We start from the raw sequence: 13,507 nt of genomic DNA on the forward strand, positions 1-13,507 counted from the left end.
CCCATCATCTCATCATCTGAAGCCTGTTGTTATTAATTTTGCCATGCTCCACTGCCCATGCTGTCCAGGAAGAGCAGGGGGCGCACCTTCATGCTGGTGTGTCTGAGGGAATACCAGAGGCCCCTCCAGGTACCCCACACGACGCCGTTGTCAGTCTGGCCCTGGTACTTCCCTCCACGGTAGAAGTTCCCATTCAAGTTGGCTGCATGACATCTGAAGATAGAAGGTTCACACGGTACAGTGTCAGCCTTACACTGAGGCAGTCAACTTACACTGTAAACTTACACTGAGGCTGTCAACTTAGCGTCAAGTGGGCTAAATAACGCTCCAAAGTTAGGTTACATTTTGGGCGAGGGAAAAACTGCCATGGTCATTTTCAAATGGGTCCCGGCTTGACCTCTGACCTCAAGATATCTGAATGAGAATGGGGTCTATGGGTACCCACAAGTCTCCCTTTTACAGCCATGCCCACTTTATGCTAATACTGTGCTTTCCGGCAAAAACCACATCGTTTTTTTGCATGCAGTTATAATGTGTCATCTTCACCTATTTGAATATATCTGCATGTTAGGGTCCATAAACAGTCTTGGAATTGCATGAATTGGCTCTGATGGGAAAGCTGAGCCTCTTGTGGATTCAATGAGTTATTACAGTAGCAACAACAGTTACCATAGAGACACTGCATGAAATAGGCCACGCCCATCACGGGGGAAAAGCTCCGTTCATTTCCATACACCAGCGTCATTTTCCTTGAATTAAACATAGCTAAGAAGCTGTTGTGTGGTGGGGCTGCGCAGACAACAAATGTAAAGTTAAAGTGTTTTTGTACTCCTGAGCAAAACAAGGAAGCCATTGAGAATTGGCGAGAAGAAAAGTGTGGATCTAGCTGTCAAGAAGTAAGTTGGAGTGTTCATCTTCCGTATATACGATCTTTTTGTGCAACACGCAACCATGCACGTGACATAGGAGAACGCCAGGATTGGAGGGGGGGTTTCTGTTTTCCCCCGTCTTGGGCGTGGCTTTTGAATGATGACGCATTACGCAGTGTCGCTATAGTCACTTTGTTGAACAGACAAAGAAAAGAGCGCCACCTACAGAAAATCAAACGTCATCAAGTGAAATCCAAGGAAAAGGGACAGCCCACACTATTTGATTGACAGGTGATCTGTAGGGAGTGCACTGCAGTGCAGAACATCGAGGTGCAGAAACACTACAGAAATGTCTAATTAGCACCAACGATGTGGCCAAAATGAAATAAAGTTATGTTGTTTTTAAGTGAAGATTACCGCTTTAAACAAGAAGAGGACATCACACAAACAGCAGCGCTACCGTCACACTAGGTTTGATTTATGGCTCACCTGTTGAACCACCAGCCCGCCTTGTTCTCCTGGGCACAGCTGCCCTGAAGGTAGCGGTCATTGTCCTGTCAATCACCATCAGCATTAGCATTAGCATTAGCATTAGCATCCCTTCATCAACTGCACTAAAACCATCAACATGATCAGAAATGTTTCAACTGGGGATGCACGATTGTTTTGTCCGTTTGTTTTTTGCCGACATCCTGTAGGCCGATCGTTTCTAACTCTTTTGGCCAACGCCCGTACCGAATATGCGCACATTCCCCCCCCCCATCCCCACCTAATTTCAGAGAACATCAGAGAACTCTCCTGTATTGGATTTAACCAGAGATGGGAAAAGTACACACAGTCTTACTTAAGCAGACACACAATTACAGGCTCTGAAATGTAATAATCTAAAAAGTATAAAAGTAAAAAAGTATTTCTACCGGCTGTTTCTGTGCAATGCTTACTGAACCTCACGTCATTGATACCTGATGCAGCATTTGCGTGTATATCCCTCATTTGTGTGCGTATCGCTTTAAGACCGCGAACCGGTCTTAAAGGGATACACACACAAATGCTGCATCAGGTATCAATGGGTTAAGATAGCCTAACTAGAATTTTTGCAAGCTCATTTCTAGGGTGGGGACTCTGGAGATGATGAACCGAGCACACAAGCCCAATCCCAAACCACTCCCTACTCACTACCACTTCACTACCGAGTGCCACTCCAAATGGAGTTCCACTCGCAGCTGTAGAGGGCACTGCTGATTAAGGGGAGGGCATAAAAGAGAAGCCGAACAAGTGAGACGCCCTCGCTACCTTACCGGAAACAGGAAGGAGCCGTCACCATGGAGACGGACAGACGGGTTGCCTGTGCCGCAGCTGTCAAGCTGTTCCACAATTGACGCGATTTCAACGGGGCGTCTATGATTTAGCTCTCATATAGCCGGCTAATGTATAGACCTATTTTAGACCAAGCAGTAAATACATTATTAAAATGAATAATTAGCAGTAAATACAAAAATATACACTAGAGAAGTCCTCCACGTTAGCATAAAAGGTAATTTATCTGAGCACAAGATTTTAACGTTATGTCTATGCTTAGCTCTCATTTAGCCCAGGATAATGTTGTCTATGCATAGACATGTTTTAGACTACACACAAAATGTATATATTTTTTAATTAATAACCATCCACAAATATGAAAAAGACACACATGGGCTACAAAATAAAGCTTCTAAGTCCTTTTCGCTGAGTGTTATTGCGGTGTTTATTTTTTCGAACCACGGTCGGTTTTTCAGAAATTCGCTTCCGACGCGTCGGAACACATCTGTGGATTGACAGACAGGTGGGTCAAAACTCGCATCGCAATTTTGTGCGTATATTCGCATCGCTCTTGATGTATACGACCCCTGACTGTGTTTATATTAGGTCTATGCTTAGCTCTCATTTAGCCACTTTGTCTTGAATACAGTAGCCTATACCCTCTCAATTGTGGACTAATAACTCGACATATTCCATGATTTAGATCGAGATGTAAAGTCACTGTGAGGGAAATAAAGGTGTGTGTTTGATCTAAAATACTTGGAAGAAGTAGACGGAACTAACTTACACTTGAATGATGTTTCCTCCGGACGTAGTTTCTGCAGCAACCGTCAGCGAGCCTGCACCAGTGCAGACTCGCTGTTTAAGGGTTTGACAAGCCGCCTCCACTCAGTGGTATTTGGTTTGGGACGGCCCTTAATATGGCGGACCTCCGCGGGAACGCGCAAACGGAGGGGTAGTGGATAGGGTTAGGGGATAGGGGCTGGTTTGGGATTGGGCCACAGACACACAGCTCTCCAATAGACTACTTGCACAACTCCACTACTTCCTGAAATGAGTAGGGCATCTTGGTTTCCTGTCCTACACTATTGGATGAACCGATTAATGCCAGGTGTGTCTGATCACTGTTGTTGTGACTGCAGCAGTCAGAAAACGACATCAAATTAGGTTACGTTCAATCTGGGAACCCATCGGTAAAAAAAAAAAAACAGGAAGTCAAGAGGCGCGGTCGGCAGCGGGAGAAAATCCCTTTCCGCTCCCTGCAAGCTCTGCTATTGGCTCCAACCGACCTATCATATCAGCACAAATGTTTGTTTCAGGCCGATGCCCATATTTCATTTTAACCCATTGATACCTGATGCAGCTTTTGTGTGTGTATCCCTTTAAGACCGCGTCTTAAAGGGATACACACACAAATGCTGCATCAGGTATCAATGGGTTAAAGCCTTTATCAGCGATAGCGATGACGTGTCGACATCATGGTGCATCCCTAGTTCCAGCCATAGAGACATGAACATGTCAGAGTGTGAGGAGCTGAGATCACCTGGTCCCTGGTGCTGAACATCATGCCGCTGAGGCAGGCTGACCACTGCTCCACCATCCCTGCTCCTCCCATCAGCGCGTCCCCCGCTCGCCCGCTGTACGCCCCGTACCCAAGCCCATACTTACTCTGTGGAGGGGTGGGGGGTTAGAGAAAGGAATGGTCATCACAGCTATCTCTGGCCTGGGGCCATCAATGAGATGTGGGGGGGGGGGGGGGGGTTCTAACCTCCTCATCAGAGATCCTGAAGTTCTCGTAAAATGCATGGGTTCTCTGGCCATCCCAGTCCATTAGATCTATCTTCACCAAGTTCTCACCTTCAGAAAAATACACAGACAGAACGAGAGAGACGTGCTTTAAAGGTCCACTGATCTGTGTTGTGTTGTGGTCAGAGCCAGGTCAAGTAGCATCTGCAAATGTTTTTATTTATTTATTTATTTATTTTTATTTATTTATTTATTTATTTATTTATTTATTTATTTATTATTTATGTATGTATTTATTTATTTATTTATTTATTTATTTATTTATTTATTTATTTGTTTATTGATTGATTGATTGATTGATTGTTTGATTGATTGATTGATTGATTGATTTGTTTATTTATTACTGCTTATTTGGTCCTATCTTAGGGCATAACTGCATGCAATGAGAGCCACAAAGTTTAGAAGAGAAAAAGACGGCAAAGTTGAAAATCATTTTTGTATACGTTAATGTCTGATTCTGCTACATCAATGTAGATACAAAAGGAGTACATCATACTAAATAATGAATTTAGAATCTTAGAACGGATCACTTTAGAGGATAGAATGTTTTAGTTGTTGTGGTTTATTAAGTGAAGCTGACCTTGTGACAGCAGAGAATGCATGTGCTCATTCCCCAACCAAAACTCATCATTCCACAGCTTGAAGTCACCAAAGCCGTCTCTGTAGTCCACCCAGTCTCTGAGATGAGGTGAGACGAGACATGGTGGACATGGTAATCTCTTATCAACACAATCTGATGACTAGCTTCATGCAAACGTACTGATTTCTCTTTCTCTTCTTGAAGTCAAAGCGATTGTGTACCTGTTGAAGTCCACCTGTCCATGCATGTGTACCTGTTGAAGTCCACCTGTCCATGCATGTGTACCTGTTGAAGTCCACCTGTCCATGCATGTGTACCTGTTGAAGTCCACCTGTCCATGCCGTCGTCTCTGAAACACCGTCCAGCCTCCTCCATCATCCATGTCACAGTAGGCCAAAAATGGCTCCTGGTCCAGTTTGGGTCTGATCCGGTAAAACCCGCTTGGCGGTCTCAGTCTGTCATACAGCTCGGAACAGTCTAAAGATTGGATTTGAAAGTGCAGGGATATGCCTTAATGATTGCTAATGAACACCCTTAGTATTATGCAAATGATAAACTCGTGGTGCATTTTATTGTCACATTTTTTGCAGAACAATAAACAAACAAGACAAATAAGCTGAGACACAGGAAGAACAATACACGTTAGTGCTTCCAAAAGGCTGTACTTTCATTTGAGTGACATGTAGGGTTTACTAGTCTACTGCTTTTACGTCAGGGAAGAAACTATATGGAAGGAGTGCTATCATCATCATCATCATCATCATCAGTATATAAATGGGAGCTAGGTCTCTGTCTGTTTCTCTGTCTGTCCCACTGTGATGTGTCCCACTGTGATGTCATAAATCCCACTCATGACATGATCAGTGATGTCGTAAATCTGACATCATCAGTAATGCTGCTCTCATTGGCCACACAGCAGCCGAGCTGCGGGCAAGGCCACGCAGCGGCCGAGCTGTGAATGCAAGGCCAGCTGGAATCGGGGCTGGCCCAATCCCCCTCCCCCAATCTCGCACGCTAGGAATCGAACGTGCGAGATTGCTACTTTAATTAAAATTGCCATAAGTGGGCGGGCGGTGGTTAGTCACAATTTTGGGGGCTGTGTCTGTTCGTGACATCATCAGTGATGTCATACATCGGGATTGTGATGTCACTTGAGCAATTGTGATGTCATCAGTGATGTCACTCGAGCATTTGTGATGTCATCAGTGATGTCACTCAAGCAATTGTGATGTCATCAGTGATGTCACTCGAGCATTTGTGATGTCATCAGTGATGTCACTCAAGCAATTGTGAGGTCATCAGTGATGTCATAAATCCTTCCTGGCTGAGGCTATATAACTGGTGGAAGATGCTAGGAATCCAGTCTGCCGGAGAGCCATAAGAAGAAGAAGCTGCTGCTCGCGTACGATAATTTCCCTCCAAAAACAATAATTTTTACCCTCAGGTACGATAATTACATTACATTACAATAACATTTCCTACCTGGCAACACTGATACTGCCTTCTGTTTGAGACACAGCATACACGTCAGTGTGGTACAGTGACACATCTGAAGGAATGGCTGTTCAAGCAGGACATGGTGACACACAGCTCTATGATGCCGTCAGGGCAGGAGACCTGGACACACTGAGGAGCCTGCTGCAGGAAGACCACTTCAGAAGGCAGATCAATGAGCTGTGTATTCACGGGTGTTGGGCCCCTCTGGGGCACGCAGCCTGGCTGGGTCATGCTGCCTGTGTGCACTACCTGATCACACAGGGAGCACAGGCAGACCTAGCTTATGAGGATAACTTCACGCCTCTCTTCTCTGCCGTGTACAACGGTCACGTGGACTGTGTCCGGATCCTCCTGGAAGCCGGGGCCGACCCTAACAGAATCATATACGGCATATACACCCTGACCCCTCTCTACATCAGTGCTGCACGCAAACACCTGGACTGCTTCCACCTGCTGCTCCAGTCTGCTGGCGTTCTGACCCGTGACGTGGCTTCTTGCCTGCTGGATGTGGTGCTGCTTAAAAGGTGCAACACGGCCTTCGTCCAGCTGCTGCTGGACCACGGTGCTGACCCGGCCCTGGTGACCACAGAGCAGGCACAGCTGGAGAAATGGGCTGATCCTGAGGCTCTCAGGGTCTTTCTGGAGGCCAAGAGATGTCCTCGCAGTCTGGCCCACATGTGTCGGATCCAGATCCGCCAAGCGCTGGGCACACATCGCCTGAACCAAGTCCACTCCCTACCACTACCACAAGTGATGAAGGACTTCGTGCTCCACCAAAACTGACTTGAAGGACTGACAGTTCATTTATTTTAATTTCCTAGATTTAGCTCTTCAGTGACTGTTTCAAACAAATCCAGGAGCAGAGATTATATACCAGCAGCATACACCACCTGTAGCCAATCCTACTTGGAGAGCATTTAATTGGAGTGTGTCTGTGTGTGCTTGGTTCAACGTCTCCAGAGTCCTCACCCCAGAAATTCTGTTTATCTTAATATGACGTGAGGTTCAGTTAGCTTTGCACAGAAACAGAAATACGTTTTTACTTTTATACTTCATTACATTTCAGAGCCTGTAATTTCTTTGTACTTTTACTTGATTAACCCTTGTGTCCTAATTACGAATAATCCTCAATTTACTGTTAGTCCATCTGATGGACCTTAACGGGAATACTGTACTAATTTATAAATATGAATTTAAATTTTTAAATTTTTGACTGTTTATAATTCATTGGTAACTTCTTCCCTAATACCTCATACCAACATTTCATACCTATTCGAATTTTAACCCCTCAAATGCCAGTGTACAGTAAGTACAGTAAAAAAAAAAAAAAAACAGTAAAAAAAAAAATGGGCAGGTTGGGGTGTTTTACAAAAGTCACCACTGCAAGATGCCTAGTGTCAAAGATTGGCAGGAATGATGTCACAATACCTATGACATCACTGGCCTATGACATCATCAGTGATGTCATGAGATGATTTTTGGTCAATAATATGTCACTGATGACATTACTGATGATTTCACAGACATTGTGACATCATCAGTGGGTTTTTGTATTTTTTGTGATTTTTTTGTAAAAATAGTATTTTTTCATATTTTGAGCCAAAAATCCAAAAAGCGCATGTTTTGGACTACTAGCCATTTTCCCCAAAACACACAAACGAGCTTTAGTCCAGCATCCATCCTGGTCTAAAGGCTTCAAATCAGTAGTGTGGACTGTCAAATTCAGTTTTCTAATATTTTCCCATCTTTGGCATAGGAATCAGTTTTTTTTACATTTCATGTAAACTGTATGGAATTGATTGCTATGCCAAAACTGGGGGAATATGGGGAAATAGGCAAACACAGTAGAAACTACAATTTTAACCGCTTGAGTCAAGGTGAGATGTGTAACATCAAGGAAATAATGATTTTTTGAAAAATTAGCTGGAAGTTAAAAAAAAAAGTTATTTTTGTGCAAAATTAACATTGAAACCAATGGGAAAACTATGCAATGGACTTTGGGACCATGTAACTCCCCCAAATTTTCTACCAACTCCAAGGTTAGATATTAAGGTCAAATTTCAAGGTATTTGGTCCAGGATGCCCGCTGAAACAAATGAAATAAATTAATTTTGTAAAAATTTGCTGGGAATACCAATAGAGTGTTTTCAATGGAAGTCAATGGGTCCATCAGATGGACTAACAGTAAATTGAGGAGTCCTTTTGAAACAAGGTCTTAGGATCGTAGAAAGATGATAGATATGATTGATTTTTGTCAAATACCCCCCAAAAAATACCTAGCCTTAATTTCAGACCATTTACTCAAAAAATGTCGAAACGGCCCATACGCGACTGTAGGAAATATCCATCAGATGGACTAGTAGGACACAAGGGTACAAGTTGAATCAGTACTTCTACTTTTACCAGAGTCTTTATTTAGACAAGTAACTGTACTTCTACTCAAGTAAAGAATGTGTGTACTTTTCCCATCTCTGCCTAAATCTCTCCTAAGCTAGGACTCCTTGCTCGGGAATTTTAGGCAAGAGAGGACTTTGGGAATGTTTGTAGATATGGCCCCTGGCTTTGACTGTAAGAGCCGGAGTTGATACTAACATTGCTGATAAGAGCAAAACGCAGCCTCCAGGAACACTCCATTTGATTTGGACTGATCAAAGGCAAATAAGTTAATTATTGGGAGTGAGGAAAAACTGCGGACAAGATTAAAAAATTTTTTTTTTTTTTTTTTTTTTTTTCAATTTAATTACCAAAAAGCTGATGTGGTTATTTAAGAGTGCTAGTAAAGAGCATGCTTGTTCTACTGAGGAAATGCTTCTTTTTCCTGGGTGGTGGTATGGCACAAGAAGATCACCCCCCACTGCCCCACAACCTACCCTCCACCCCTATCTAACCCAGGGCCCTCCTCCCTTACCCACCCCTCAGTGTCCCCCCACAAATACCCACTACCCAATACAAGTACCCTCCAGGCTGGTAAGCAAACTCAAGGATCTGGAACTAAGCAAAGCGATGTGTGACTGGATCCTGGACTTTCTAACAGACCGCCGCCAGGTGGTGAAAGTGGGCAACCTCACCTCCTCCCCACTGACCATCAGCATAGGAGTGCCACAGGGGTGCGTCTCCAGCCCCTTCTGGTATGACCTCTACACCCACGACTGCGTGGCGACTCAAACTTCGAACACCATCGTGAAGTTTGCAGACGACACAGCGGTCGTGGGGCGGATCTCCAGGAGCGACGAGACAGCCTACAGAAAGGAGGTGGAGGCCCTGGAACAATGGTGCCAGGACAACCACCTCTCTCTGAACGTCTCCAAGACAAAGGAGGTCATTGTAGACTACAGAAGGGGGGGGGGGGACACACCCCCCAATCACCATCAACGGCACAGTGGTGGAAAGGGTGGACAGCTTTAAGTACCTGGGAGTCAATATCCACCAGGACCCGACATGGGCCAACCACACCGCCACTGTTGTCAAAAAGACCCAACAGCGACTACAGGGACTCAGGCGCCTGAGAAATTCGGGCTAACGCCAAAAATCCTCAGGGACTTCTACAGAGGCACCATTGAAAGCCTGCTGACTGGCTGCTTCACCACCTGGTACGGGAACTGTACCACCATGGACCGCAGGGTGCTAAGAAGGGTGAGGCGCGCGGCCCAGCACGTAACAGGATGTGAGCTGCCAGAACTGCAAGATCTGTACAACCAGCGGTGCCTCAGGAGGTCCCTGAAGATCATCAAAGACACAAACCACCCCCACAACAGTCTGTTCTCCCTGCTACCCTCAGGGAGGAGATACAGGGTCCCAAGAGCATGCACAAATCGCTTGAGGGACAGTTTCTTCTCACAGGCCACGAGACTCCTTAACATATACAAATAGTGTAGTAGCCGTACTGTACCGCACTGTAGATGCTACCATTATGTATGACTAATGTTCAATAGTAGGTTTAATACGCTATTTGCACCTAACAGAATGTTATTATGTTTAATTATGTTTAAAGTATGTTCATGCCATTTGCACTATGGGCAGTGAATACGCCACTGTCTGTGGTGTGTCTTACTGCTCTATTGCTCGTTGCCTCTTGTTTTTTATTTATATATCTTTTATTTTTTGCACTATGTTGTAACGGAGCCTACAGCACAAGAATTTCACACGTGATACTTGTACTATGGAGTGACAATAAAAATCTTGAATCTTGAATCTTGAATTCTGAACTTCGTCAAAGTAAGCCAAAAAGGGGTCCCAGATATTTGAGAACCTTCTAAGCGAGTTGGCTCTCAGGAAAAACTTGTGGTGCATATTGAATGACTATGTTGGTGTTAATTCATTCATGTAGCCTACTGCAGAGATGGGGAAAACTAGGCTACACACATTCTACTAAAAACTATACACATATGTATAAAGTCTATATTTTGAGTAAGAATTTGTCTGATATGGTTTTTCCACAAAAAAGGTGCACATAATGCGTGGAAGCTGGGAGAGCGTGAGAGGAGATGAAAGAGACAGACAAACAACGTTACATCGTTTTTGTCTGTCGTGCATTAAAACTAAGTAACTAAGTAACTAAGTAGAAAGTTAGAAAGTACAGATATTTGTGTTAAAATGTAAGGAGTAAAAGTAAACATAGCTAATGAAGGGCATCACCAAATTTTATTTTCAAATTTAAACAACAAAGTAACAATACAGAATTTGACAAGGCATTGACCTTGTCAGAATCAGATGCAAATTACCTTTATCATGGACAATAATGTTGCCTGCCGGGGGAAGTGGAGTCAGGGCTGTGTTTGAGCTGTTACTGGTTGAGTTGACATCAGGGTCCGGGTGCAGGTGAAGTGGAGTCAGGGCTGTGTTTGAGCTGTTACTGGTTGAGTTGACATCAGGGTCCGGGTGCAGGTCCGGACTGGACAAAGGCTTCTGAACGGGACGGAAATATTTGTGCGTTTGCAAGTGTTCCACCTGCCAAGCGCCGATCAGCAGCCTGCTCTCCAGTCTCCTGATGCTGCGCTGCAGGGCTGCGTGCTCTGGCCCGCACAGGAGGTCCACTGCCTGGGAGACGGAACCACATTCAACACCAGTGTTGGGCGAGTTACTTTCAAACTGCAATATACTACATATTACTAGTTACTTTCATTTGAAAGTAATAAGTTACTTTACAACATTACCGTCTGTGTAGAGTAACTCGTTACTTATTACACTACTTTTGCATTACTTTTACCAAAACAACGTACAGCAGGAGCAGAATGACATCGCTGCCCCGGAACCATCCCGAAAAATCATGTCAACCGCCTTGAAGCAGTGTAAACAATCCAAAATTCTAAATGTTATCCTTTTCCTTTGTTATTGTCATCTGTAGTGGTTATTTGCATAAAAACAGACAGTTTCATTAGGAAATGATTGTATCTTTTTTAAATATCTGCTTTGATTTAATCAAATGTAACTCATTTTGTAACTTGAGTTACTTGACAAAGTAACTGGTATAATATTACTGAAATCCTATAAGTAATAAGTTATATTACTGAGTTACTGCTAAAAGTAATATATTACTTGTAATATGTTACTTTTGTAATGAGTTACCCCCAACACTGTTCAACACACACATTCTGTTCTTCTCTTTGTATTTATGGACCAAATATCATACAGGCAAGGAGGCACTGCTACAAATCTTGTGACAAAAGTCTATTTTAAACATGTACAACAAACCAACAAAATAAAAATGTAAAATTCCTGACATGTTACCGGACCCCTGCATTTCAAATAATATAGATTCACACTACAAAAATAGAAAGTAGGATATACATACTGAGAGAGATGAGGCCATGATTGGACACATCAATGCCAGCAGAAGCAGCAACGCCATGACTATTACGGATGAGTCTCTTGTCCAAAATCAATATCAGTCGGAAAGTTTCAATTTAGATTTGTTACTTTATAGGCTATAGAAGACTTTTGACAAAAAGCGAGGCTACTTTAGAAATATCTGCGCCACAAGTCTACCGGTACCTGCATTTCTCAGTGTTATGCCGCCTCTTCTCTCCAGCTTCACTGTGTTCTTTTGCCGTCAAATCTGTATTATTTATAGGTTGGGTCGGTTCTGCATGGTCCACATTAGATCCAGGGTCTGTATTTATTTATAGGTTGGGTCGGTTCTGCATGGTCCACATTAGATCCAGGGTGGGGTGGCATTGCCAAACACTGAACTCTGGCCAGTTTTGCATTTTTATTGCCTCTGTATAGAGGGATTTGGAAAGGGTAAAGCTGTTCCCAGAGCTGCATAATGACCTTTATAGTTTTATATGTCATATGCACAGAAAGTGTTAAGCCCACCCCATTTCCCACATAGCCAAGAGCATTGTCCATAGGCTATAGGATAAAAAAAAATCATAAGAACCGCAATGATGTTTTATGTTGATTGATTGATTGATTGTATTTTCATAAAATTACTGATTTATGTTGACTTCATTCTCATGAGCTCATAACTCAAACCAGTTGAATATACTCTCTGCTTTATTGTGTAATGGAGAGAGCAGGGTATGGGATGTCCAGGTACATTGAAGGCAAGTGGGGTTTTCTGAGCCATTTTCAGAAAATTGTGCATTGCCAAAATCACACACATCTTCAATTTTCAAAAGTTATTGATAGTACATCACAGCATTACATTTTCTAAACTGTTCTTCAAGGTCATGAGGTCTTCAGGTGGTCTTTTGGGGAGATTTCAGCTGATGCACTTTATTATTTTTATTTAAAGTAGTCACAGTGTTTCTTATTCTAGAATTGGGCTTTATATGGTTACAGTACTGTATATTTATATGGTTACAGTACTGTATATTTATCAACAGTGAGTTGAAGCATTTGCACAACCCGTCACTCATTGTTTTGTAAATTTTTCCTCATATCTGCTTTGCTATAACATGATCTTTTACTTACTGATAGAGAAAATTTACATCACATTAGCCTTTATTTGGACAATCACTAGTTATTAAAGGAACACTCCGCCCATTTTCAACCAGCTTTGTATCATTAGAACATCAGTAGTATATCAGAAAACTGTAAACTGTTTTGAAGTCTGTCATTTAATTTGACAGTTATTGAGTGTTAAAGTGTGGACCAGTGACATCACTGGTCCACACTAACTCAAATTAATAACTCATTAACTCAAATCAACTCTCAATAACTGTCAAACTATTCATCATTCATCTAGTTTGACAGTTATTGAGAGTTGATTTGAGTTAATGAGTTATTAATTTGAGTTAGTGTCGACCAGTGATGTCACTGGTCCACACTTTAACACTCAATAACTGTCAAATTAAATGACAGACTTCAAAACAGTTTACAGTTTTCTGATATACTACTGATGTTCTAATGATACAAAGCTGGTTGAAAATGGGCGGAGTGTTCCTTTAATATATTCATATACATTTCTATTTTAGTTACATATAGTTATGACACAGACAGACTTCATATTTAG

At 42.7% G+C, this 13,507-nt stretch overlaps 1 protein-coding gene across 1 annotated transcript; it reads right to left on the reverse strand.

The window, feature by feature from the left end:
• Positions 1–32: 32 nt before the first annotated feature.
• Positions 33–11,899, reverse strand: fgl1b (fibrinogen like 1B; the record flags this gene model as incomplete). The annotated part of the gene is made up of 8 exons (XM_083661254.1): positions 33–213; positions 1,359–1,423; positions 3,712–3,837; positions 3,937–4,025; positions 4,555–4,652; positions 4,872–5,031; positions 10,773–11,088; positions 11,843–11,899. The coding sequence occupies 8 exons, from the start codon at positions 11,897–11,899 to the stop codon at positions 33–35; spliced, it is 1,092 nt and encodes a 363-aa protein (XP_083517380.1).
• Between the last annotated feature and the right edge of the window lie 1,608 nt (positions 11,900–13,507).

Source organism: Poromitra crassiceps (assembly GCF_964638095.1).
Source record: "Poromitra crassiceps genome assembly, chromosome: 26".
Taxonomy (NCBI): Eukaryota; Metazoa; Chordata; class Actinopteri; order Beryciformes; family Melamphaidae; genus Poromitra; species Poromitra crassiceps.